Source organism: Culex quinquefasciatus, chromosome 2 (genome assembly GCF_015732765.1).
Source record: "Culex quinquefasciatus strain JHB chromosome 2, VPISU_Cqui_1.0_pri_paternal, whole genome shotgun sequence".
NCBI lineage: Eukaryota > Metazoa > Arthropoda > Insecta > Diptera > Culicidae > Culex > Culex quinquefasciatus.
The window spans coordinates 53,153,594-53,180,945 of NC_051862.1; the positions used below are offsets into that span (position 1 = coordinate 53,153,594).

Below are 27,352 nucleotides of genomic sequence, written 5' to 3' on the forward strand. Positions count from 1 at the left end.
CGTTTCCGCATGAAATCACCATCACCATCGACAAGCGGCAGGAATTTTGAGGGTATTCGATAAGCTCCGGCTTGACTCGTATTGATGATGGTCGATGAAACAGCTGGTTGTGTACTGCATCATGTTCCAGGAATTCTGGTATCTTATCAACGGCAGTAGCAGCAACAGAAGCAGCAATGCAGGGATTTACGATTTACGAGAAGCGTTTTTTTAATAGATCTTGACCAAATCAGTGCCAAGTTGTGAACGCATCAGGATGAGTCGATGCCCACTGCAGTAATGAATGAATCTCTTGAGCTCGATGGGTATTGAGTTTCTTCGTTGTTTGCTCGTACTAATCATTCTACAAGATGACGTGGACAAGCGAGCAAACACTTGTACATGTGTGTAATTGATTGCACTTCCGCATCATGGTGCAGTTGACGGAGTTGCCCCGGCGGACAAAGGCGACATCAGCACACAGGGATCATGATTGAGACGACAGGGTGACACGTGAATGGAGTCTTTTGAGACGGGTTTATCAAGCTATAGCCAGGGTTACCTTTTGAAATTTCAATTTGAATTCATGCCTTGTTAGCGAAATTCTGCCAGCAACCTGTCATTCCTACTGGATCAATGGATTGTTTGTTGAACACTTGATGCAATTGCACAATATTTGACCTCGTCAATTTCATCCTGAAGTTTGCTTTTGAACATAATGTATGAAACCACTTGTAGAACAATTTTGTTTAATCGCTTTAAACATGTTTTATAATGGTGGAGTTTGTGCTCTTGAGCTTAATTCTCCTATCAGTGTTTTTATTAAATGCTTATTGTGTTATTAAGTTGTCTTCATGAGATCCCTCAAACTATTCCAAACGTCGAATCATATGCGGTCAGTATAATCGAATTCAATGCTTTTCATAACAAGTTAAGGTGTTCATTCAGCTGTGACCAACAAACTACAGCGTGCGTTTCGATTTGCCAACCTGCTGTTATGCTCAAAACATGTTTTCATTCGGAAATGAAGTTCGATAAAGCTAGTTGGAAAGCTGAGTGGAATAGCTTCTTCCATCAAATTTATCGATTAAAATTAACAATTTTCTACCAATTTCGTAAGTTGACCTTAGGAAAAGGTTAAATTAAACTTGATACTTATAAAGTGTATAAAAACATTCTACCAATCGTAACTAACCATCAGTCTACAGAAATCATTCTTCCTCAACGCAGGTTCTTAAAATGTTCAAGTTCTTAGTGCTTCTACTGTGCATCGTTGCAGCTGTACAATCCACGCCAGTAATATCCATCAGGAAAAACATCAACCGAATCCGGTTCGGACCCACGGACCGCGGCGCAAGTTACCAACAGGATTACGCAGCCAGCCCAAAAGTGGTCCACCATCATCACCATCACAAATCGGTTGGCCGAAGCCAGCGTCACATGGAGGAGTTCGGCTATGGCTACGCACCAGTTCCAAGTATTGGCGGCTACGTGACACCACTGGAGTATTACAGCTTGGGGAGCAGTCCGTACTCTTTCTACGAGTGGCTCTAAAGTGAACCCATAGTGATGTCTTGATAGTGGCCTTAAGTGCAAATAAACCAAAATTGTTAAAAACTAATAGATTTGTTTCAACGAATCTCAATCTTCCAAGAGAGAGACACTTCACACTTCAAACCGCGTCCTCGTCTTGCGACATCCAGCCAGTGGCTCGTTAAATAAGCTCATAACTAGGCTTAGTGATTTTTCACGCTCGAAAATTGCAAATTTCACGGGGACCTCAATTTCAAAACACCAAATTTCACGCAAATTTCGCGGAACGTGAAAAATGTTAAAATAACTATAAAAACCTTATGTTTAAATCACAGAAACTGCTTTTTATGCTTCATTATATATTATTTAAATAACCTAAAAACAATTTGAATAAATTTGAACCTGACACAAAAAAAAATTCTCCTGATTTTCCTAAAAGATTCCACCTGGTTAATGGATGGGCTCTATATATATTTTTAAACAAAATGTAGGGCATGCGTATTCTCATTTATTGAACTGTTTTTTATATTTGACTAATAAAGCTCAAAAGTTTTTGTGAATTTCCTTCATTTTACTGAATTTCATATCAAAGCAAGATTCAACAATCTTGTCCAGCCAAAATAAGTTCAAAACCAAAAGTTAAATTTTTGCGACATTTATCACATTAAAAATAAGTTTAATTATTTTATTCAAAATGAAATTTTTAACATTTTTAATTTATGTTACTTGCTCTTGTTAGTGATTTAGTTATAGAAGTTGTTCCAAAATGGATTACGATGCAACACACAGCTGAAAGGAACTCCAAATCTCTGTTAATAATTGCAAAAGAACTGATTTTATCTTGATTATTCACCAAAAAATCCGAATTGAATTGAAAAAAAAATCAAAATGACTCAGAAAAATTAGAAACGTTTTTAAAAGTTTATTTCAAAGCAAAAAATGCCCTTCATTTTAATTTGAATAAAACAATGCTTGATTCTTTTAATTTCTTCGAACTTAGAACTTCTTAACTATACCTTTCAAATAAAATGCTGTAAAAATTTTATTACAGCCAATGAAAATATTACTAAACTAACCTAAAGGAACCATCACAACGTCCTTCCTTAATCTGTTTCCAATAAATTACAAATTACTATACTTAATAAGTTTCTAAAAAAATTGAACAATTCCTCAAATGGTTCATATCAAGCATTTCAATTGTAAACTAATAAAATTTACTTAAATAGTCTGTATGGGTAAAATATTTATTATGCTGTTATTTAAAAAAAAATTTGAGAAAATTGATAGATTTCACGTTACGCCGTCTTCGAAATCTTCAAAATCATTGATCCTATGTTAGTAATTAAACCAGGGTATTCACTCGCTTATTTCTACAGTATTTTATAAGATTATTTTTATTCTCATTCTAGTTTCATAAATCATTTTGAGAAAAATAGTTACAGTTTTACACAAACATAAAATTTCACGGGATTTCGCGGAAAAAGCCAAATTTCACGGATTTCACGCTGTCCGCGAAATCGTGAAATTTCACTAACCCTACTCATAACGCACCCCCGGCACCTCTTGAGCTTATGGTGGACGATGACGAAGAGTGGCCTCCAAACCGGGAGGGTCTTTGAAGGGCAATCGAGCACATGTGCTCGACGACCCGACGGTCTTCGTCTGGCCTGGTGGCGCGTTCGAAGCGTGTAAATATTTACATTAGCAGGGAGCATCTTCGCAGGCTGCAGCAGCTTCGTGTTTAGGGTTGAGCTGCTGCACCCGAGGCATCAGCAGACGGTCGTCGTGGACGACGGACACAAAGCGAGATGTGAGTTCTTGTTCAAGTTCACCGCGATGGGATGAAGAGAGAAGGGAGGATCTTGAACAGGGTGTCGAGTTTTGGAAAACAACAGTCTAGACTCGATTATTCAAAGTTTCTGATAATCACATATATTCTCAATATTTGCAATATTTCTTGTTTTATTAATTATTCGGATATAACAAAGCATAAAAATTGTCAAAACTGTGTTATTTGATGAATTTTCACATCCACTTCACTTCAAATTTATTTATGATTCGAATTCCCGGACGCTTCGAAACCCGGACACTTTATCTTGTATTATCAATTATTTGGATATACACCCAAAACTGGCAGCGCTAGTCCTAGAGAATGATGGTCTCTAGTCGAGAGAATAGTGGTACCATTCACGAACGCAGAGAACACAGCTCGAGATGGGCGATAGAACTATTCTCTCGAGGTTCATTTGCAAAAAAAGTTCATCCGTCAACAAAAAACCAAAAGTGTCGACAACGGGAATCGAACCAGAGACCTTTGACAAACCAATCCAATGACTTTGCTGCCTCGGCAACCACAGCTTGGTGACCAAGGAGAAGTCAGAAGTCGATGTATGACACTTGTTGGAGATTTATTGATTCAACTAACGAATGAACTCATTTGTTATAATGGTGTGAGTTGGTACCATTATTCTATCGATTTTGGCACTGAGCCCTCAATAAATTTGGAGAGAACGATTATCCCGACTCTGAATTTCGGGTGTAAGTTCACATCATGATTGTCAAAACTGTGTTATGTGATGAATTCTAACATCAACTTTCATTTTAGGTTTGTATGAACGCTGTAGTTAATGTCAAAACAATTAAATAAAATAAAATTATAAGTTTTTCAAAAATGCGAAACATTCCACTTGAAATATTTCATACGCGTCCGAAGCACCGGGAAGGCAAAGCAGAAATTTATGGTTTTGATTTTCTTAAATTCTAGCAAATTATTCATATAAAATATCGATTGTTTTAATGTTAACAACTCATTTGAGACCTAAAGAATGCCATTCACTAACATTTCAGTCCAAATTTGTGCGATTTATTAGAAAAATCGAGTGTCCGGAATTCGATGCAAACGGGTCCCGATTTCGAATCAGCCTTTATTAATGTCCGGGATTCGAAGCACAATTTTAATTTTCAAATGCTGATGAAAAATTGTTAGAAAAGACATATTTTGCATGAATTCTCTTAAAAGTGACTGTTTATACTACATCATGATGATATTTCAATATTTCCAACTTATTACATGACTTTTTGCCAGCTTAAACAAAAATGATATGCTACTAAGTGTCCGGATTTCGAATCATGACGTAAATAAAATTAAAATATGAATTACCAAAAAAAACTGAAATATTTCACTGAAACATTTCATTCCTACCAAATCGTTACACAAAATATTGATTGTGTTGATTTTAACAGCTTGTTTAATACCTAAAGAATGCCTTTTACTAAAATTTTAGTCCAAATTTATGCGATTCATAAGCAGACACGAGTGTCCGGATTTAGAATCAGCTTTTAACAGTGTCCGAGATTCGAAGCACAACAAGTTATTTTATTTTATTTTTAAATTCTGATGAAAAATTGCTAGAAAATACATATTTGGAATGCATTTTCTGAAACTTGACTGTTTCTAGTGCACCCTGATGATATTTTAACATTTTCAACTAATTATATTTTTTTTTGCCAGCTATAACAAAAATTATTTGCTACTAAGTATCCGAATTTCAAATCATGTCGTTTTTATTTTTTGAACAAAAAAGATTTTCAGAATAATCCTAATGCAAAAAAACTCTATAGAATTATTTATCCTTTTAAGATGTAAGTCGTGATTTAAAAAATCTGAAAATATTTGTTTAAAAGGATTTTAAAATTACACGCAAGTTTCAAATTTTAACATTAAAAATCGGATCAACAGTTTTCAAGATATCATCGATTGAAAGTTGAGGGCCGAATGGGTAGCACACGTAAAAAAGACGAACCCCGAAATCGTGAATTGTGATCATGAATTTGAGAAGCACGAAGGAATTTACGTTTATAGTGCAAATGCACCATACTCATGAATCAGTTTCTTCCTGGCTCATGAATTCATGAACAACAATCCACGATGATGGGAATTGATTTTTTCCGTGCACATAGAAAAACGAATATTTCGTATTTTTCATTTTTGCGAGGCTATATTTAAACAACCAAAGGTCGAATCAAGAAGCCAATTGTAGAGAGTTTTCTCAGCTTTTCAAAAATATTTTTTTCAGAATTGGACGAGAATTGACCATTTTTTTTTTAAATAAAACAACTTTTAATTTTATTTCAAAATGGCTTCAATTTCAAAACAGAGCATGTTATCGAAGATAAGTACTTATTATTTCCAAATGAAACAGCCAGAAATAATGTTGCAAGCTTTCTCGTGTAAAAAACACAATTTAGAAAAACATAACTTCAAAAAATGAGTTAAGACACCGAATCGATCACAAAATCCTTGCTCAAGACCATATTTTCAAACATCTGCATAGACCTTTTCTATGGAAAACCCCCAAATATGTATGGAGACTTGAACGGAGAAACCAATGATGTAAGATGGCTAAGGAACTGCTCTAATATGACGTTACTAAACCCGAATAAAAAAAAATACTTTTACTTTTATTTTCAAAGTAGAGTTGACACCGTGCAAAAGTTCCAATCGCCCCCAGGCACATTTGGAACGTGCACGACTAGTAATGTACCGTTGGTTCAAATATTGACGAGCCCTTCCAAAAAGGAACCACAAACACACACACACACACACGCACCTCAAACAAGAATATTCAAATGAACTCACCAGCACTTTCGCGAACCGCCGGTCCAGCTCGCCAATGTCCGGCATGGGCTGCAGGTTGCGCGACCGGATGCTAGCCTGCCGTACGTGACAGCTGGACGCCGCCGGCTTCCAGGTATCGATCCCACCCCCGATGCTGAAGCCGCTCGAGGGCGACGGCAGCAGCGAGCAGGGCTGCTGAATATCCGGATGGTGGTTGTGGGTGCCAATAATGACATTGTCGACGCACTTGGAGCCGCCACCATTGCTGCTGCTCGCGGCAATACTGTTGGCCGCCTTGGACGAGGCCAAACCCATCGCGCCCGCGACTTTGTTTTCTTCTTCTACTGCTGCACGCAAATTATCCACGGAACTCGTAAACACGTCGGATTGCCCGGCTCACTCATAGCACTTATCAATTTTATGCCTTTCCATCGGCGCGGGGGAAAAATTAACGCACTGTGCTTCCTTTTAAAAACTGGCGCGATCGAGGGCTGGGTTTGCCCGAAATGGTAACTCACACACACACACACACTTCACCCCCGTCCGATTCGGACCTCTTCCAATAACGTTCTGGTCGAGTTGAGCGCTGCCTAGGCGGTACTTCCCTAGCCCACCAGCAACTTCAGCAACAACACAATAAAAAATCACGTGCCTCTACACTACCGGTCGCGAGGTTCAACGCGCGCGCAGCACATATGGAATATTATGGAAATGAGCTGAAAATCACACAAACATATCAACGATTACTTCCCCCAGCGTGAACGGCCCAACCCAGCACGCTGAACACTCCTCCACGTTGGAACAACTGCACACTTCCGGTACCGGCGTGGTAGACCACGTGGAGAAGAAGGGCCTGAGGCGGATGTCTCGAGGAGCGGTTCTTGAGCCGGCCACCCACTACTGCTGCTCCTCAATCAACTGGTAGACCACGTCCAATCGATTCTTGGCCACGCTGAATGATGTTCTCTTCACACAAGTTTTTCACAGAAAGAAAAACATAACCCGAACCGCTTCTTCGTTCTGCTGCCGTGGATCAATTCCAAAATAATGATGATGAGGCTTCTTCTTCCGGCGTGGTGGCTTAGTTCGCGGTCAGTGCCACCTTCCTCGGCGGTCGGCGCAGTCGTTGTCTATCGTGTTTATTTTGCTACAAGTGCAAAAACCTGGCGTGGTCGGACCTCAGCGTGCTGAAATAAACGAAATATGAGGAAAAAAAGACGGTGGTTAGAATTCGCTTGTCTCGGCTGTTCAGGGCGTTCTGGGAATGACGGGCATTTGCAAATACAAAATTAAAATTAAACAATCCATCAGGGCGCGCTTCACGCGTGGCTTGATTACGATCTACGCGGAATGTCCCTGAGAGACTCTCAGCTCCGCCGGAGGGGGCAGAACAATTGGAATACCGCATGGCATGGCTGCTCAATTATTTTCAATTTAACCAACTTTTGCCAAGTTTCCGTTGCTTCGTCAAATTGCCGCAGCGGAGTTCCTCGTCTTTCCAAACACGTCTAACCCATGCATAGCTCAAACCTCTAAGAAAACACACAGGAAAATTAGCATCATTCTTGCTTTGGGTGCAACGGCGGCAGCTGGTTCAACAATCCTGCAGGGGAGCGAACGATGCCGGATTTTCCAGTCTGCGTGCATCCCACGACTCTCCCCCCATCGCAGCTCCGAGATCAATGACAACTTCCCTTTTCCTCCCGTAGATCCCCCCTCAGAATCCGGAGGAAGAAAGGAAGTTCGTTGCATTGTGTGAACATAAACACAACTATGTACTACTACCGATGACGAACACGACCAAGACCGGCAGATTCCAGAGAAAACATCTTGAAGTTTGAGCGGGGCTTGGGAAGGACGGACTGGCAGCATAAAAGTTATGAATAGTGTACACATAAATTCTTGCGATGTGCGAGAGCATGACTTTTAAACGCTGCAGTCAACTCGCTTCGCTGCATGCTGGCTGGAGTTCTCTCGGCTAGTGCGCCCCTTCTCCCTCTTGATAACTATCAACCAACGACGCGCGGCGTTGAAGAGTGCAATTGAGCCAAAGGCAGGCTAATCCAGCGATGGAGGGGGGGGGGACAGGTCTAGCCGGTTGGAAGAGTTTTATGCGTCGCAACAGTGACGAAAGTGGCATTTGATCAACAACAAAAATTGAGCTAAGACAAAGTTTTTAAGCCCGAAAAAGATTATACGTGATAAAAAAGGGAACCAAATAAATTATTAAAGATGATGCAATTTTCAATTTATTTTTGACCCTTTTTTAAATATTCATCATGATTTTAAAATTCTGAAATATTTTTTTTTTAAATAAGGAGCACATGTAGGCATGTAGACAATTTTTTTAAAAGATGTTATTGCTAATAGATTTGTTCTACCAAATATCTTCAGGTGAAACGGGAAGGCTCCACCAGGCACTATATTTTTTTTAAACTATATTTTTTTAAGTAGTTTTTGAGAAAATGCGGTAACTGAAGTGTGCTCTGTGCAGACGATAAATATTACGATAATAAGGAAATTGAATTAAGTTGAACAGAAGTTGTCTAAGAACTGGCGTCCAGTTTCACCTTAAAGCAAAAAATTGCAAACAATTATGCTTAACTCGCAATTCTGCAGTCTCGGTTCAAAAATTTCGTGGAAATTTCGTGGCATGCCAATTGCAAAATGTGGAATTCGCTTGAAATTAACGAAAAAATAAAATAATTTAGAACAATTGTTTACAGTAAATTTAATGTAAAAAAAAGTAATAGTTTAAGATACAAATATTATCACCAAACTGTCGATTTACAAAATTAGCATGAGTTCAATTTTCTTAAATTTTAATGAATTTTTGTTAGCTGAATTTACGATTCAGTTATGGGTAATTCTTTACCAACTCACACGAAATCGGGAAAAGTTGCCCCGACCCCTCTTCGATTTGCGTGGAACATTGTCCTAAGGGGTAACTTTTGTCCTTGATCACGAATCCGAGGTCCGTTTTTTGATATCTCGTGACGGAGGGGCGGTATGACCCCGTCCATTTTTGTGCATGCGAAAAAAGAGGTGTTTTTCAATAATTTGCAACCTGAAACGGTGATGAGATAGAAATTTGGTGTCAAAGGGACTTTTATGTAAAATTAGACGCTCGATTTGATGGCGAACTCAGAATTCCGAAAAAAAACGTATTTTTCATCGAAAAAAACACTAAAAATGTTTTAAAAATTTTCCCATTTTCCGTTACTCCGTTCCGTTTACTGTAAAAAAATTTGGAACATGTCATTTTATGGGAAATTTAATGAACTTTTCGAATCTACATTGACCCAGAAGGGTCATTTTTTCATTTAGAACATTTTTAATTTTAAAATTTCGTGTTGTTTCTAACTTTGCAGGGTTATTTTTTAGAGTGTAACAATGTTCTACAAGGTTGTAGAGCAGACAATTACAAAAATTTTGATATATAGACATAAGGGGGTTGCTTATAAATATCACGAGTTATCGCGATTTTACGAAATGAAATGAAAAAATTACCCTTCTGGGTCAATGTAGATTCGAAAAGTACATTAAATTTCCCATAAAATGACATGTTCCAATTTTTTTACAGTAAACGGAACGAAGTAACGGAAAATGGGAAAATTTTCAAAACATTTTTAGTGTTTTTTTTTTCGATGAAAAAAACGTTTTTTTTTTTTGAATTCTGAGTACGCCATCAATTCTGGCGTCTAATTTTACATAAAAGTCCCTTTGACAACAAATTTCTATCTCATCACCGTTTCAGGCTGCAAATTATTGAAAAACACCTCTTTTTTCGAATGTTCAAAAGTGGAAGGGGTCGTACCGCTCCTCCGTCACGAGATATCAAAAAACGGACCTCGGATTCGTGATCAGGGACAAAAGTTACCCCTTAGGACAAAGTTTCACGCAAATCGAAGAGGGGTCGGGGCAACTGCTGTGTGAGTTGGCGGAGAATTACCCTTATTCTAATTTTACTGAAATTGCATAAATTAAAATATCAGAATATGGATTTTCGCAATTCGCAATTTTCAGTGTAAGAACGGGCCTTGACCGATCTTATGCAGTAGTTTCCCGACGAACACGCACTGCCCTTACACCTACATCTCACCCTTGCTATGAGTCAGTACGAGCAGCACGCTAGAACACGCTTTGAGTGTTCGTGCCAGGCATGCACACCTTCTTTTCCGGTTACGCATTTTAACTCGCCCGGGGGTGGTACATTAAGTAGGGTTTGATGTAAGTATAAGCGCCTAACCATCTATAGTGTGCCTATCAACTTTCATTAAAGCAAAAACTGTTTTATTTTTAGTTTGAATTCAAAAACTTATTGTTATTTACTGTGTATTGTTTTCTCCTGAAATCTTTCCTAGTGTTGAGTCGTGTTTATATGTTGCTATTTCTTTTGTCGCGGTGTTTTGTTACAATTTTCAGGACCTAAGCATTTTATAAAAAATTAGCAAATGTACAATAGTAGTATATGTGTTATTCCTCCAATCATTCCATAAATTTAGTAAGGGCTCGAACCTCACTTGTTAGAAAACAATAGACAGTAAAGGAGAATATACTTTATAAAGAAGCAATAGTAAGAGAATCATAATTGTGTGTTAAAAAATAAAAAGAATAAGCTTGATGTAATAGATGTAGAAATAGGCAATAGTTAATAAATAGAGATAACAAACAAGCTTAGATTATTGTTATGATGGGCAAGATAAAAAATTATTCAAATGAATAAATAAAGAAGTAAATCAACAAAGAATAGGCAAATGATAATTAGACTTGGTATCACTAGTACATCAGGGGAAGGTTTATTTAAAGAAAACACACAGTTTGTTAAAGCAGCATTATTTGGGAAAAAAGAGTGACAAGCATTGAGAGATACGAGAATTAATAAAAGATACGAGATACGAGAATTAATAAAATCAAAACCAAATGGTAAACAGAAGAATTAGTGGTGAAGTACGAATCAGTAGAGCAAAATAAAAATAGGAGATAGATGGTAGCTGAGAAAGATGAGAAGAGAAACCCCGTTCTGCGATGTTTCGGGTACATCCACAGCAGTTGACTCAACATACTGCGAATCAAACAATACCGTCTACAATCACAAATTACTTCCTTTTCCCACATTTTCGCGCCCCTTTCTTTTAGCCGTCTCGACTCTGACCCGCGGTGGTCAAAGGTTTACGATCCGTTTCCACAGGCCACCAGCTAGGTCATCATGAAAACCAAGCCAACGTGGAGGTAAGAAAATAGGACACTCGCAAGGAACCAGAGCAATACTGTTCTGATCAACATAATTCGGATGATCTAACAGAACTACGGATGTAGTTAGTTGCGCTCCTTCCAGGATGTTCCTTACGTGGACGTCAACCGAAGAGCACGCAACAAGGTCAGTGCCATTGCATGCTCTTAGGTATCAATCCTTGGCCAGCTAAAATATCAGAATATGGCTTTTGCAAATATTTTCAAAAGTGTGTGTCAATTCCCCCTACAAAATCAAAATCAATTTTTTTTAAAAGCTTTATTAATTTCCACGGAAATTTAAGTGCAATTTCTGAAAATGCCTTTCCCTGCGTTTAGAATCATTTGTAGTATGGTTACATTCGTTCATTCAAAAAGCTTTTGAATTTTTGTGAATTTTCGATGTACAGTGCCGCTAAAAGTTTTTTTTTTCGTTAAAATTTGTGTTTTGTCAAATCATACATTTTTTGAAAACAAATGAACTGGTTTCAAAACATTGTTTGCATTCATATTAATGCACGATTTCTTGTTGTTTGGACAACTGATACCAAAGTTCCTGTTCAATGTCTGTAAGATAGAAAAATGAAGGTTTTAAAAACCTGAGAAACATTTATTTATTGTTTTTTTTTCGAATTTCCACCACATAACGGTGCACATCAACCAGAGCTTTTGCACCAAGATTTTTGTTACAGATATTTTAGTATTTTTGCAACTACGAGAACTATCAATATAATTTTTTAATCATCCCCTAAAGTACTGTCTACTAAGCGATTTACAACAAAATTTGCCTATTTTTACAATCAGATTATTGCAGGATTGGGTCCGGAAGATTGTCAATTTTGAAATAAGAAGACAACAACTTCCTTGGTTGCTGTGTACCCTTAAATCAATTGATTTCGTTTATTTTGTTACAAACAATGTTCATCTACGAACAGTGACAGGTTATTTTTGGACGTGTGACATTACACCTGTCAGTGTAGATGAGAAATCGATTTTCCGCTGATGATTTTTTCAGTTTCCTTTTATCGATTTTCCGTGCCTGAGAGAGGAGAGCCAAGTTCCCTTCCGATATTTTTCTCTTGATGAGAGTCAAAAGATTTTTTTTCTTCCATCGCAGACAGTTAGACTGAGCTGAATAAATCATTTTTTCGCAACTCACAAAAACTTCTGTAGCACAGCTACTAAACATGTATAGTTTTTTTTAGATCCACAATTTTAAATTATAATCAGATCAAAATGTCCACAAAAAAACCCCTTATTTTCGACAGTTTTCAAACCGCCACTGCACATCGGCCACATTTGTCACACTCGGTCTCCCATCACAGCCCCACAAACTGGTTCTTGGGCAGGTCGTCCCTTGGGGGGGACCCAACACGATCCGGGGGATGGTGGCACAACACAACAACAACAAAACATGCTTCTTCGCCTGCAGCATAAGAAGCAAAACAACAAATCGTCTCCCATGCAAATACATACACAGAGAACCTCCAGCCCCAGAGACTTGGGCGACGACGAACCCGCGGGAAGAGAGAAGGCAGTTGAGACTGCATCCCGCAAACGTTCCGTAAGCTGCTGCTAATAGACCTTTGCCGGGATGGAAGCTGGGGACAACCAGTCTCCGCCAACCCAGGCAGGCTGTACCAGGGATTTAAAACCGGCTTTCCAAACGCGACGGCGGCGGGTTAATGCCTAAGCTCGTCTAACCCCTCGGTTTTGGTTGCATCTTGTGGGGGAGAGAGCTTTGGATGTTGGGAAAACTTTGGTAAAAGGGCATTGAAAGCCGCTCGGCGGATCAACCTCTTGCTGCCCAAACGGGACGATTTACCGTACGCATCGGTAATCTCGCGGGAGTGCGGCGGCGGCGTGGACGATACAAATAGACATTGAAAATATGTTTGAATTAACATTCTTCCCGGTCCCCGTCGTCGTCGTCTTGTGTGCCGTTTTCCAATGGGCTTTCATCAGAGTGTTGGATGCAAGAATCGGTTTGATAGGGGAGGATGGAGAATTGTTAGAGGCTAAATGTGACATTAATAACCATCAAATTCACAAAAAATAATCTTCGTATTTAACAAAACTCTATGTTCATCTTTGCTCATTCTATTGATATTGTTCTTTATGATACATTTTATGTAGTTGCTCATTTCCAAAATATTTCATCTATGGGGGCTGTATTTCCTATTATACCTGGATTTGTTCACTGATACCCCTTATTAACAGGATTAGTAATAAACCCAACATTATTAAAAATTCAATTTACTATTATAATTATTGGAGTAAATTTAACAGTTTTTCTTCAACATTGTTTAGGACTAGCTTAAGGGGCTTAAGAGGTTGGTTAGAGTACAAACTTCAACTTTTTTTAAATCTGTTTTCAGGGCATAAAAATATACATTTTCAACTACAGTCGACTCTCTGACTGTCGATCTTCTCGATATCAATATTGCTCCATCTATCGATGAATTCTTCAGTCCCTTCAAACTGCATACTTCGATTGGCTTTATTCCTCGATATTTTCTCTTGCTTGAAGGATCTCTTCCTCGACGGTCCCTTGGATTCTGTATGCTTTAAAAATCTCTTCCGGTTGTCAATATTGTCAGTATCTCATGGCTTGCATAGACATTTTTCTTTGAGGAACGAAGCTTTGAAGGGTGTTTGACATTAGTTTGTTTTTGTTTGCTGGACGTTGCCATGATTCTCTCCCATAGCTGGGTACCAAGAAAAACATATTTTCAATCGAGTCTTCATTTTGCATCGTTCTGTAAACTGATGATTCTCTTCCTCGACGGTCCCTTGGATATTGACAACCAGAGAGTTGACTGTATTAACAAAATAAATTTGAAGACATTTGGTTGTATCATTGCCGAGATACAGCAATACGAATTTAGCATTTTCAAAAAACATGTGCCACGATATCTCAACAGTGCCGTGACCAAATCGGCTCAAAATTTTGTTTAAGACTCATTAAACCGGTCCGTGTGCATGCCGAAAGCCGATTTTCAAAAAGTTTATTTTAAAAAAATGATATTTTTTATGTTTTTCATAAAAAAAAATCTAAAGTTTTTGATTTCACCCCAAATTTCAGCCAATTTGGTCTATCCCATCTCGAGATATCGTGGCACCCGTAAATCAACTCGGTGTTCAGAGAAAAACGCGCGCAAAGTTTGACAGTTCGCTTTGCGCATGGCAAAAATTTCAGTTTAAATCGTCTGTAACTTACTTTAATCATAAAATATCTTCATGAAACTTTCAGGAGTGATTGGAAATCATCGTTTAAATTGCTTTAACAAATTTTCCTTAATATGAACTATTGTGCTTTTCTACATGTATGTAACACCTTAAATACCTCGACGATATTTCGCGACGATTCCGATAATTTAAAGATCCATTCATTTCGTAATGAGCAATTCTCCACAAAATGCTAATAATTTTATTATTTGTATTTTTTTTTCTTGCTGAGTGTTTATGGGTGCCTTCCGTATCCCCAAAAAACCATTTTCCATACAACTTTGGCAGCTGTCCATACAAAAATGGTTTGTGAAAATTCAAAATTTGTATCAGCAAAGTGATGATAATAATAATTTTCAAAAAAAAAACCTAAGAAAGGTAAAACCAAAATCGAATTTGCAAACAAAATTATTAAGTGAAATTTTGTTAAAATCCACAGTTTTCAAGATATAGCCATAATTAGATAACTTTTTGTAAAAAAAAGTACTAGTTATTCACTTTACAGTCTCATTTCATCAATGCTTTACTCCTAAAAAACTTTTGAATTTTCAGTTTATTTAGTTTTTTGTTGATAGGTTGTTGATAAGTCTTTTTAAATTGATATTTATTAACTGTCATTAAATTATAAAAAAGGTAAAAAAAATTGTGAATCAAAAATTTGAATTCCTTGTTTTTTTTTTTTTTTTTTGATTATCTTGTGAACTTTAGAGCAATTCCAGCTCAAATCATAAATTTTTCTGGTACTTTTGTACCCGACCCTCTCCGATTTCAATGAAACTTTGTAGACATGTTATCCTGGTCCTATATGAGCCATTTTTGTGTACATGGAGCCAATAGTACTCGAAAATAACATTTGAGGAGGACGTAAGGTATTTAAATATTTTTGTATTTTGTAATTTAAAAATTACTGTATCTCAAAGCCGTTGCGTCGTATCAAAAAGTGGTCAAAGACAAACTTGTAGGAAATTGGAAGGGCTTTCTGAAAAAAATACACTGAAACAAAAATACACGCCACTTTTATGTCATTTTTCAATTTTTAAGTTTAAAAGTTAAATTTAAAGATGATGTCACGATTTTTTTTCGTTCCAAATTTTTGAGGAAGTAGCCTAAAATGTTACCAAAAGACTGACGAAAAATGCAGGATGGTATGTCTCTTCTAAAAAAAGACAAAAAATCATTTACTAAAACTATTTTTTTTTTAAAGTGGTCTTAACTTCAAAATTTTGAAAAACCAGAAGTGGGGATCAATTCTCCAGACAATTTTACATAAAAGTCTTCATATTGACCATAGTCCTATGTCCAATCCTTGGGAAGATACAGTGGTTTTAAAAATAAAAATGTTGAAAGAACGGGTTTTTTGGTGGTTTTCGGCAATTTCTATACGACAGACTTGGCTTTTCAGGGGGAGCGGCCGTGGCTGACTGGTTACGGTGTTCGCTTTGTAAGCGAATGGTCCTGGGTTCGATTCCCATCTGCTCCCAACGAGAAAGTATAGGAAATATAAATCTTGAAACTCTGAACATGTACGAAAAATCAAAGTCGCTCGAGTCGGGGTTCGATCCCCCGTCCTTTGGATTGGTAAGCAAAAATGCTAACCACTAGGCCATCGCGACTTGGTGAGCTATGACTGGAATTAGGAATACTGTTACCACCATCAACTATATACGCGCTGGGTCCTTGTCCATTTGACAAGGGTTCGGATGTTCTAAATAACGTTTGAATCCGATTGGTCCAAACGTTCTTCAGGGCGGGGCTTGTCGACAAAGCTGAAGTACCTCGCGCTCGGCTAGCCAGCGTAGAAATGGGTCACCGAAGCTCGGCAAAGCTAACACCTTCCAAATGCCTATGCGAGTTATTTGCATGTATAGAATGAGAACTAAAAATACATGGAAACAACTCAATTTGTAAGAAGCGACCGCGTGGTCCCGTTTGGTTGGTTGCACACACACACACACACACACACAGACTTGGCTTTTCAGTCTCGTAAATATTTTTACCGGAAAGCTCGTCCAATTTCCCATAAGTTTGCCTTTGACAGCTTATTGATTTATATCGTTTTTATATTTACGTAAGCAAATTGACTGTCCTGGTTTCTACCACACTGAAAAAAATATTCTATTTTCAGTTATTAGCAATGCAATTAAGCTTATATCTGTAAGCCTTTACATCCAATTGAAATGCTGTCAAAGAAAAACATTTGAGAAATTGGACGAGCTTTTCGGTAAAAATATTTACGAGACTGAAGTCTGTCATATAGAAATTGCCAAAAACCACAAAAAACCCGTTTTTTCAACATTTTTATTTTTAAAACCGCTGTATCTTCCGAAGGATTGGACATAGGACAATGGTCAATATGGAGACTTTTATGTAAAATTGTCTGGAGAATCGATCCCCATTACTGGTTTTTAAAAATTTTGACGTTGTTATTTTAATATTTTTTACTATCACACTTTTGTTCTTTAAAATATTATATTGCTTAGAAAACAGATAACTTTGTTAAATGTCCATTTTTTTCTATCCAACTAAATTTGAATTTCAATAAAATTTAAAATAATAAAAAAAAATCAACCTGATATCCACTGCAATCGTCTCCCTCCTAACCCATGTAAGACACGATGGGAGATTTATCGTTGTGGCATTCCAGGTAAAAGCTTCTGACCGTGTGTGTACCTTACAACGACCCGAAGAACCAGTCGGGCCGGCGCGAGACTTGTTGGTTCCATTTTTCACGCCAGCCAACGGTCCAATCCGTTCCGTTCCGTTTGTTTGTTGCTGGCGAGATGCGTTGCATTCCTTTCTAAAAGGCTTACACAAGATAAAGTATCCTCCTCAAACGAGACGCGGTCCCGAGATGTGCATTCCGACGGTGCAAAATTTGATACCCAGCGGACCCCACAATCTCCGCGGCCGATTCCGCTCGACTCGATGTTTTCTAATTACTCTGCAAAAAGGAGGCAGAGCTCTTATTTTCACCTTTAAAAAAACATCAATTACTCGGCAACGGCTCGCTCACCTGTACCGCCGTGACCCTAAATGGGCACTTCCCCAATTTTCCGAAAAATTGAATTGCTCTTTCCAACTTGGTTTTTCCCTTTCGCCAGCGGTGCACCAGACCATTTCGCCACGGACTTATATAAAATCTTACGCACCTAGGGCACCGCGTTTTTTGTTGTTGTGTTACCCACGTGAGTTACTTCTGGGTAAAAGGTAAGGCAAAATAACGATATGTTTGGCCCCCAACACACAGCCCAGCATAGGTCAATAATTGCCCACCTCACCCGACTTGTCCTTCCGCTCCCACCCACCACGATCATACTTTCTCACCTATCGCGAAAGGAGGTATAGAGAGGCCACAAGATCTTCTCGATTTCGGCGGTACAAGCTGCAGGGAGATTGGCTTCTTTCAATTTTAACTCTTTTTTTTTTTGCTTTTTGTTGTGGTTCCTGAGCCCGCTATTTAATTTTCAACTTTTTTTTAGCGTAAAGAAAGGCGTGCAACCTCCTCTCTCTAAGCAATACCATTCAAGAGTTGGGTTGTTTTCTGAAGGTACGTTACGCTATTGCGATCGATCGCGCGATGAAAGAAGGTGTTTTTCATTTCCTGCTCGAAACTGGGAAGTGCGATCGTATGAGGTAATGGTTTTGGGTCTGATAACCTCTGATCTCGAGCGATGTCTCACGTTAACTGATTGTGCATTCAATGAAATCGGACAAGAATATTCAATTGCCTAAAACTGTTCTACAGCTAACTCAAACCAAATCTAACTCAACAGCACTGAAATCAATCATTCGCACCATATGGTCCCGAGCACGTCCCGAACAAACAAAGTCCGCGTCCGATTCACGCCGGGGTCGCAACCCATGCGCAAAACCGACGATCCTCCTCCTCCTCTGCTTGTCGTCACGGGCGGCACTTCTCTAAACTAAACACAAAAACGCATCGCATCACTAGCGCTGACTAAACCGGCAGGCAGGCACCAACAACAATGCAATGCATCCATACACCGAGAGTGACTGACTCTAATGAATCATTGAACTTTGACTCCCGTCTGCCGCATGCGCGCGACTTCAGTTGCATGCTGGAATCGGATTCTTTATTTTCTCGCGCGTCGCGCATTTCCTGGCATAGAGAAGCTCCCGCTGGCAGGCCTGCGACGATGATGCATTTGTGCAACAAACGTAGGGTCTAATGGCAGTTGTTGAACACTTTGTCACATCACACTGATGAATTATGAAATCACTTTTGTTTTTCTTTTAAAAATAACTTATGGATAATTCTCTACCAACTCACACGAATTCGGGAAAAGTTGCCCCGACCCCTCTTCGATTTGCGTGAAACTTTGTTCAAGGGTTACAAAAGTTACACCTGATCACGAATCCGAGGTCCGTTTTTTTATATCTCGTGACGGAGGGGCGGTACGACCCCTTTCATTTTTGTGCATGCGAAAAAAGAGGTGTTTTACAATACTTTGCAGCCTGAAACGGCGATGAGATAGAAATTTGGTGTCAAAGGGACTTTCATGTAAAATTAGACGCCTGATTTGATGGCGTACTCAGAATTCCGAAAAAAACGTAATTTTAATCGAGAATAACACTAGAAAAGTTTAAAAAACTCTGCCATTTTCCGATACTTGACTATAAATTTTTTTGGAACATGTCATTTTAAGGGAAATTTAATGTACTTTTCGAATCTACATTGACTCAGAAGGGTCATTTTTTAATTTAGAACCAAATTTTTCATTTTTTTTCTAACTTTACAGTGTTATTTTTTAGAGTGTAATAATGTTCTACAAAGTTGTAGAGCAGACCTCGGATTCGTGATCAGGGACAAAAGTTACTCCTTAGAACAAAGTTTCACACAAATCGAAGAGGGGTTGGGGCAACTGCTGTGTGAGTTGGCGGAGAATTACCCTTATAATTTATAAAAGGCTGAAAAAAGTTTTTTTCTATCTATGAACGTGGTTTTTGGATCCATCAAGCCCTCGGTCATCTCAGTTTGTTTTGGTTGTATGACGTTTGTACAGTTTTCAAGCGTGCAGTTGAAAACAGCCCAATTATACAACGCCCAGTTACCGAACAAATACTGTAATTGTGTTCTACAAAGTTGCTTTAACGTGAAGACTTCCATCATTGTCATGATTTTTCCTTCAAAGATATAAATTTTGCGTCACTTTCAATATTTTGGCAAAATTCCTTCAACAAGTTGTTTAGAATAATGCCCTACACATGCTGATTCCTTTTGGTAACGATAATCCCATTCCTTGTTATGTTATGGAAATCGTCATTAACGTCAATGACTGTGCCACAAAATTATATAAATTTTGAAGCACAATTGATTTAGTTCAAAAATTCCTTCAGTGGCTTCAAGAAGGCAACAACCGGCACGTGCTGATTCCTTTTGGTGCTGAAATTCGTTAAAGTGAATTTAATACACAATTTTTAATAGTAATGATTAATTTTCTTCGAAAATAATCAACCTTAAAATTAGCAATAGTTCGAGGTACAAATTATAACTCACTGACGCATAATTTACAAAACAACTAAAAATTAAAATTAAATCAATACGTTTCAGCTCTCCTAATTCTCCGGAAACTATAGAAATTTAAATATCATAGTCATTTGCTGATATCTCTTCAAAACGATACACATTCTTAATTCACCAAAAGTACAAACAGTAAAACAGCGAAAAACTATTTTGTCTGCTTTCGTGGAAAAAAACTAGGCACACTTCCAATTATTACAATTTTTCGTAACATTTTGTATTGATAATTTTAGACACGAAAACAGCATGAACTTTCTGGGCGTTCCTTGGCCGAAATAATAAAACCCATATTTTTGTTTTTGTTTGGCCATTAGGGTGACCACGCCGTGTTAAGGTGTTCCGAAAAATGGCAATTTTAGTCATTTTTTGCAAAAACCACATTTTTCAAAAAAAATCATAACTCCGCACCATATCAACCAATTTTAGCTGTGTGGAGCGCAAACGAACGGGTATTAGATAGGCTTTTGAGTAAAAAAAAGTTAAAAATTTCAAATATCTTGATCTTGAAAAGGTTAAATGAAAAATTTAAATGCTCTTTTAAAATTTTCAAGGTATCGCAGTTTTCGTGAAAAAAGTCCCTTTTGCCGTCATTTTCCCGTGTTTGCGCGCGGCACGTCGAAAAACCTTGTTTTTATTTTCAAAAAATCGTATCTCAGAATATTGAAATCATAACTTCACCATTTTTTGATATATTATGTAAACTTTTCCGAGGAATCAGGTAAACATATTTTCAGACATAGGCTCTGTGGTCCCGAAACCAACAAAGCAGCATTTTAAGTTTTCATACGACCTTTCAAAAGTTAAGCTAGATTTTTAAAACTTCTTACGATATGATATTTTGAAAAATGTGGTTTTTGCGAAAATCGACGAAAATGGGCATTTTTCGGACCACCATAACACGACGTAGGTCACCCTAATGGCCAAACAAAAAAAAAATCGAACATGGAATCCCCATATAAATGTTGAGCTCAATCGGATTACTTTTTTTTCGAATCATGCTGTTTTCGTGGAAATAAATGTGGAAATGATGCTATGTTTAACAATTTTTTTAATCATGTTTTATGTTTTAAACGAAACGTTATAAAAAACTTAATTTCTAATCAAAATGTTGTAATCATTTTTGATTTTCATCACGTTGTTATAAGAAATCATCGCTATTTTACTTAATTTTACACAGATTTAAAAATAAAAAAAAAGCTTAAACTGCTTTGCGTTTTTAGTTTTTAGTTTTTAGTTTTTAGTTTTTAGTTTTTAGTTTTAAGTTTTAAGTTTTAAGTTTTTAGTTTTAAGTTTTAAGTTTTTAGTTTTTAGTTTTTAGTTTTTAGTTTTTAGTTTTTAGTTTTTAGTTTTTAGTTTTTAGTTTTTAGTTTTTAGTTTTTAGTTTTTAGTTTTTAGTTTTTAGTTTTTAGTTTTTAGTTTTTAGTTTTTAGTTTTTAGTTTTTAGTTTTTAGTTTTTAGTTTTTAGTTTTTAGTTTTTAGTTTTTAGTTTTTAGTTTTTAGTTTTTAGTTTTTAGTTTTTAGTTTTTAGTTTTTAGTTTTTAGTTTTTAATTTTTAGTTTTTAGTTTTTAGTTTTAGTTTTTAGTTTTTAGTTTTTAGTTTTTAGTTTTTAGTTTTTAGTTTTTAGTTTTTAGTTTTTAGTTTTTAGTTTTTAGTTTTTAGTTTTTAGTTTTTAGTTTTTTGATCGCAGTAAGCTATGGTCGCGTCCGGTTTGTTTGATTTTTCGTTCCGCGTTTTTTTCGTCTTCTGAGGATTTCCGTCAAATTCTTATCGGCTAGTTCTAGACGAACTTGTGAGTGGCAGTGGACAAGGTGAAGATGGTGGAGATATCCGGGATTCGCGGATGGTGGAGATGTCCGGGAAGACGTCGCTGACCTGGGATAGAGCCTCAATCGCGCAGATGATGCGGCCGGATTGGCGGCTCCTAAGATCTTAGAAGCTACAGGTTGGGACACAATCTGGCTGTGTCTTTCGAAGATTTTAAGATTTGCTGATTCTTGGTGAGAGCTTTCCATCATTATTTGCTAAATGATTATGTTCCCTTATATTATTATACTATAAATTCAATAACCCTCCTACCCCTTCCTCACTTTCCCATTCCTTAATCCCATTTTGCCCAATTCCACTTCCCCCTAAAAATATAATTATCTGCCTAATTTACACTAACACAACACACCTAACTGATCCGGAGCGTTTGGTACGGTATGTCCACGCATCCTTCCTCCCCTGTAGATTCTGTGGAATGTGATCCGTTCACAGAATCCTCTCTGCGGTAAACACAACGCAGTAGGGCTGGCCGCTTTAATTTTTGTATTACATTTTCGGGTGATCTCGGATGTATTGCAATTATTAATATTGACAAGAAAAGTGCTTGGGGCGTAATCTAATCACAAGACTTTCCAGCATGCTTTCATCGGACTGGCTGCGTTTGTGTTAGATTAGATTAGATTAGATTAGTTTTTAGTTTTTAGTTTTTAGTTTTTAGTTTTTAGTTTTTAGTTTTTAGTTTTTAGTTTTTAGTTTTTAGTTTTTAGTTTTTAGTTTTTAGTTTTTAGTTTTTAGTTTTTAGTTTTTAGTTTTTAGTTTTTAGTTTTTAGTTTTTAGTTTTTAGTTTTTAGTTTTTAGTTTTTAGTTTTTAGTTTTTAGTTTTTAGTTTTTAGTTTTTAGTTTTTAGTTTTTAGTTTTTAGTTTTTAGTTTTTAGTTTTTAGTTTTTAGTTTTTAGTTTTTAGTTTTTAGTTTTTAGTTTTTAGTTTTTAGTTTTTAGTTTTTAGTTTTTAGTTTTTAGTTTTTAGTTTTTAGTTTTTAGTTTTTAGTTTTTAGTTTTTAGTTTTTAGTTTTTAGTTTTTAGTTTTTAGTTTTTAGTTTTTAGTTTTTAGTTTTTAGTTTTTAGTTTTTAGTTTTTAGTTTTTAGTTTTTAGTTTTTAGTTTTTAGTTTTAGTTTTTAGTTTTAGTTTTTAGTTTTTAGTTTTTAGTTTTTAGTTTTTAGTTTTTAGTTTTTAGTTTTTAGTTTTTAGTTTTTAGTTTTTAGTTTTTAGTTTTTAGTTTTTAGTTTTTAGTTTTTAGTTTTTAGTTTTTAGTTTTTAGTTTTTAGTTTTTAGATTAGTGCGCTGACCACGGGGACGCGCTGTCTTGTTTTTGCATGCTTATTTTCATTTCTTTTGTTTCGCTGTTTGTGTGCATGGGGTGATTGGTTATTTTAATTGAATAATTACATCAAAAGTGCAGTGCTTCTGGGAACGCGCAGTCCTGTTTTTTCGCGATAATTTTCGTCTTAAATGATCGTAAAAATTTATTCCAACTGGCAGTTTTAGTATTACCTCATCAAACTATCGATTTTATGAAGAGTAAAGCGTCATTTATTTACTATTTTTGAAATTTGCTGGCGTTATCTAAATTGTAAAAACAGTAAAAATATACTGATAAGTCCAGCCCATAGCACTACTGCTCGGCTGGCACGCGTTCGATAAAAAAAAAAACTTTTTAAATAATCAATTATCTATCTTTCCGCAGCCGGCTGCCTAAGATTTAACATTTTCAACCGATAAACAAAATGCTCATGGTCACATTACTGCCACTCGTTTTTGTGTGGGGAACGGAATATTTAAATGTGAAAATATTGAAATAAAAATCCGTTTGAAATAAGTAAATCACATTTTCATCCAAACTTTGGTAAACTAGTTTAAATTAATTAGTTTTTTTTTTTTTTTTTCAAATGTTACGAATCACTTCTAAACACTAGACATCAAATCATTAGTAGATTACCCTGACTTTCAAGGGCTCCCCTTTGAATAAAAAACTATCAACAAACAGTGGGGAAGACCCTTTGTTTTCGTCACAGCTTGAAGTGGCAAAGCATAGAAACAGTTTTAGCCTCTAAAAACCATAAAACCGTGAATCGCGCTGGTGGACACTCCTGGGTCTGGGTTGGAACCAAAAGTTTCTAGTCAAATGCACAGCATGTGCAGAGTATGTCGCCGTCACACACAGCCATGCTTTTTATGCTCATTATGATGCTGCTGCATCAGCATTATAGCCTTGGAGAGGTGGTTATAAATATCGCAGGCGTCGATGCGTTTATGCGCACGGGCAAGAAAATGTTTGTGTTTTTACGATGCCATCATTAGAGTGCACCACACAAAAAAAAACAATGCATTTCAAGTCACGTTTGCCCGCGTTTGATGGCTTGTCAAACACGGACTTTAGTGGAATGAGCGTTTTCATGAAAATATAAGAAAATATTCAACGCAAACGTGGAGATATACCTGCCAATTTAATTGCCAACTTTCAAATCACAATCAGCCAATTTTCGATTTATTGCTACAGGTACTTGGCGCCCATAAAGCCCCACCCTTATTTGACGCATTTCTTGAGAAAGGTTTTGAAAAACTAATGGCATTTCTGTCCTTCCTACCTGGGGGTGATGTGTGTGCGTTTTATTTCACACCAAATTCGAAAATCATTGTCCAGTTTGGAACTCATCCCTCGTGGTTGTCGTCAGTATTATCATGTTGTGTTGTTGCTGCTTTCGGAAGCATAAACTGCAACTGCATTGCTATGCACACGACGATGCATATTTCCAACATTGAGATACACACATATGTGTGGTTGGTATGCTTTTTGGGCGATTGCACGCACACTCAATCCGCCGGAAGGTTCATCTTCAAACCAATACCATCGTTGGTAACCTCATGCTCCCTTTTATATGGATGGGCCAGATAGGAATAATAATACACGCAATCAACTCGTCAGACAATCTGAGAGTTTGGGGGCAAAAATGCCGGCAAATTGTTTTCTTCCTGCGGGCTGGTAATAGGATCCCCGTCAGATGTGTTAGCTTGAAATGTGAAGTTGTTTAAATTTTGAAGTGATTTAACTGTTGCATATCTTCATAATTTTTATAGAATTTTTATGATTCGTTTTAAAATTGAAATTCATCATAATAGTATCTTTTCGAAAATTAGTTTATTCAAAGATAACGAGGATTAGTTTGGCAAACTTGAGTCATATGTTTACTAGACTATGAATAAAGTAACAACCAAAATTAGCAAACATTCAAAATTTAGCGAGAGATTTATCACCACAACCTTAACCACCAGCATCCACTAGCCACACGCACACCACCCTAACCGGCGGCGGCGATCCTGGTTCCTTGTATTTTGCTATGTATATTTTCTTCCTGTTTCTTCCTCTCATTGAACTTTTTCCCCGGCGCGATCCATGGTTTTATTGTTGTTATTTTAATTCGTTTGCGTGTTGTTAGCCATTGATGAAGAATGCATATTTTTCCAATTTTCAGTTCTCCCGCCATTCCTTCTGGGCTTTTTTTTTTTTGTTTTTATTTTTTTTTTTTTGGAAAAGCCCACGTTTCATCGTCTCTGTCTGAGGCGGTTTTTTTTTATTTGTTTCTTTGTTGAGAAGGTGAACGACTCGGATGATGTTGCCAATTTTGGGCTCGACGTGATTTTTGAAGGATTTTTTGGATCAGGCTTTTGCACCATATTAATGCATTTCAATGATTTCAGAAACGGTTTTAATATTTGCAAAAACGAGAACTAACATTTATAGACCTAAGAACGAACAGAAAATTTATTTTTCACGTAATGAGAATGCTACAATTTTGTAATGAGAAATATAATTTAGGAAAACTAACGGTGACATGGAACAGTAAAAACCGAGATCCGGCTTCAAAAAAGTACATCAATATCACTTAAGAGGCCATATCTCGAGACAGGGTTGCCAGATCTTCAATGTTTTAGACTCGTTGGAAAGGTCTTTTGATAATCTAACCAGCAATAGGTCGGATGGAGGATCCGGACATAGTTTACATACATTTAAGTGAGATCCGGCTTCAAAAAAGTACATCAATATCACATAAGTGGCCATATCTCGAGACAGGGTTGCCAGATCTTCAATGTTTTAGACTCGTTGGAAAGGTCTTTTGATAACCTAACCAGCAATAGGTCGGATGGAGGATCCGGACATAGTTTACATACATTTAAGTGAGATCCGGCTTCAAAAAAGTACATCAATATCACTTAAGAGGACATATCTCGAGACAGGGTTGCCAGATCTTTAATGTTTTAGACTCGTTGGAAAGGTATTTTGATAACCTAACCAACGTTGGGTCGGATAGTGGAGCCGGACATAGTTTACATACATTTAAGTGAGATCCGGCTTCAAAAAAGTACATCAATATCACATAAGTGGCCATATCTCGAGACAGGGCTGCCAGATCTTCAATGTTTTAGACTCGTTGGAAAGGTCTTTTAATAACCTAACCAACAATGGGTCGGATGGAGGATCCGGACATAGTTTACATACATTTAAGTGAGATCCGGCTTCAAAAAAGTACATCAATATCACTTAAGGGGCCATATCTCGAGACAGGGTTGCCAGATCTTCAATGTTTTGCACTCGTTGGAAAGGTCTTTTGATAACCTAACCAACAATGGGTCGGATAGTGAATCCGTACATAGTTTACATACATTTAAGTGAGATCCGGCTTCAAAAAAGTACATCAATATCACTTAAGGGGCCATATCTCGAGACAGGGTTGCCAGATCTTCAATGTTTTGGACTCATTGGAAAGTTCTTTTGATAAGTTAACCAACAATAGGTCGGATGGTGGATCCGGACATAGTTTACATACATTTAAGTGAGATCCGGCTTCAAAAAAGTACATCAATATCACTTAAGGGGCCATATCTCGAGACAGGGTTGCCAGATCTTCAATGTTTTGGACTCATTGGAAAGTTCTTTTGATAAGTTAACCAACAATAGGTCGGATGGTGGATCCGGACATAGTTTACATACATTTAAGTGAGATCCGACTACAAAAAAGTACATCAATATCACTTAAGTGGCCATATCTCGAGACAGGGTTGCCAGATCTTCAATGTTTTAGACTCGTTGGAAAGGTCTTTTGATAACCTAACCAGCAATAGGTCGGATGGAGGATCCGGACATAGTTTACATACATTTAAGTGAGATCCGGCTTCAAAAAAGTACATCAATATCACTTATGTGGCCATATCTCGAGACAGGGTTTCCAGATCTTCAATGTTTTAGACTCGTTGGAAAGGTCTTTTGATAACCTAACCAGCAATAGGTCGGATGGAGGATCCGGACATAGTTTACATACATTTAAGTGAGATCCGGCTTCAAAAAAGTACATCAATATCACTTAAGAGGACATATCTCGAGACAGGGTTGCCAGATCTT

At 37.2% G+C, this 27,352-nt stretch overlaps 1 protein-coding gene across 1 annotated transcript in view; it reads right to left on the reverse strand.

The window, feature by feature from the left end:
* Window positions 1–27,352, reverse strand: part of LOC6035701 (formin-like protein) — a 115,918-nt gene that overhangs the window by 83,845 nt on the left and 4,721 nt on the right. Inside the window, exon 2 of the mRNA XM_038258542.1 lies at window positions 6,152–6,846. Coding sequence (XP_038114470.1) covers window positions 6,152–6,445 — 294 coding nt within the window. The 5' untranslated portion in view covers window positions 6,446–6,846. The remainder of the gene's footprint in view (window positions 1–6,151; window positions 6,847–27,352) is intronic.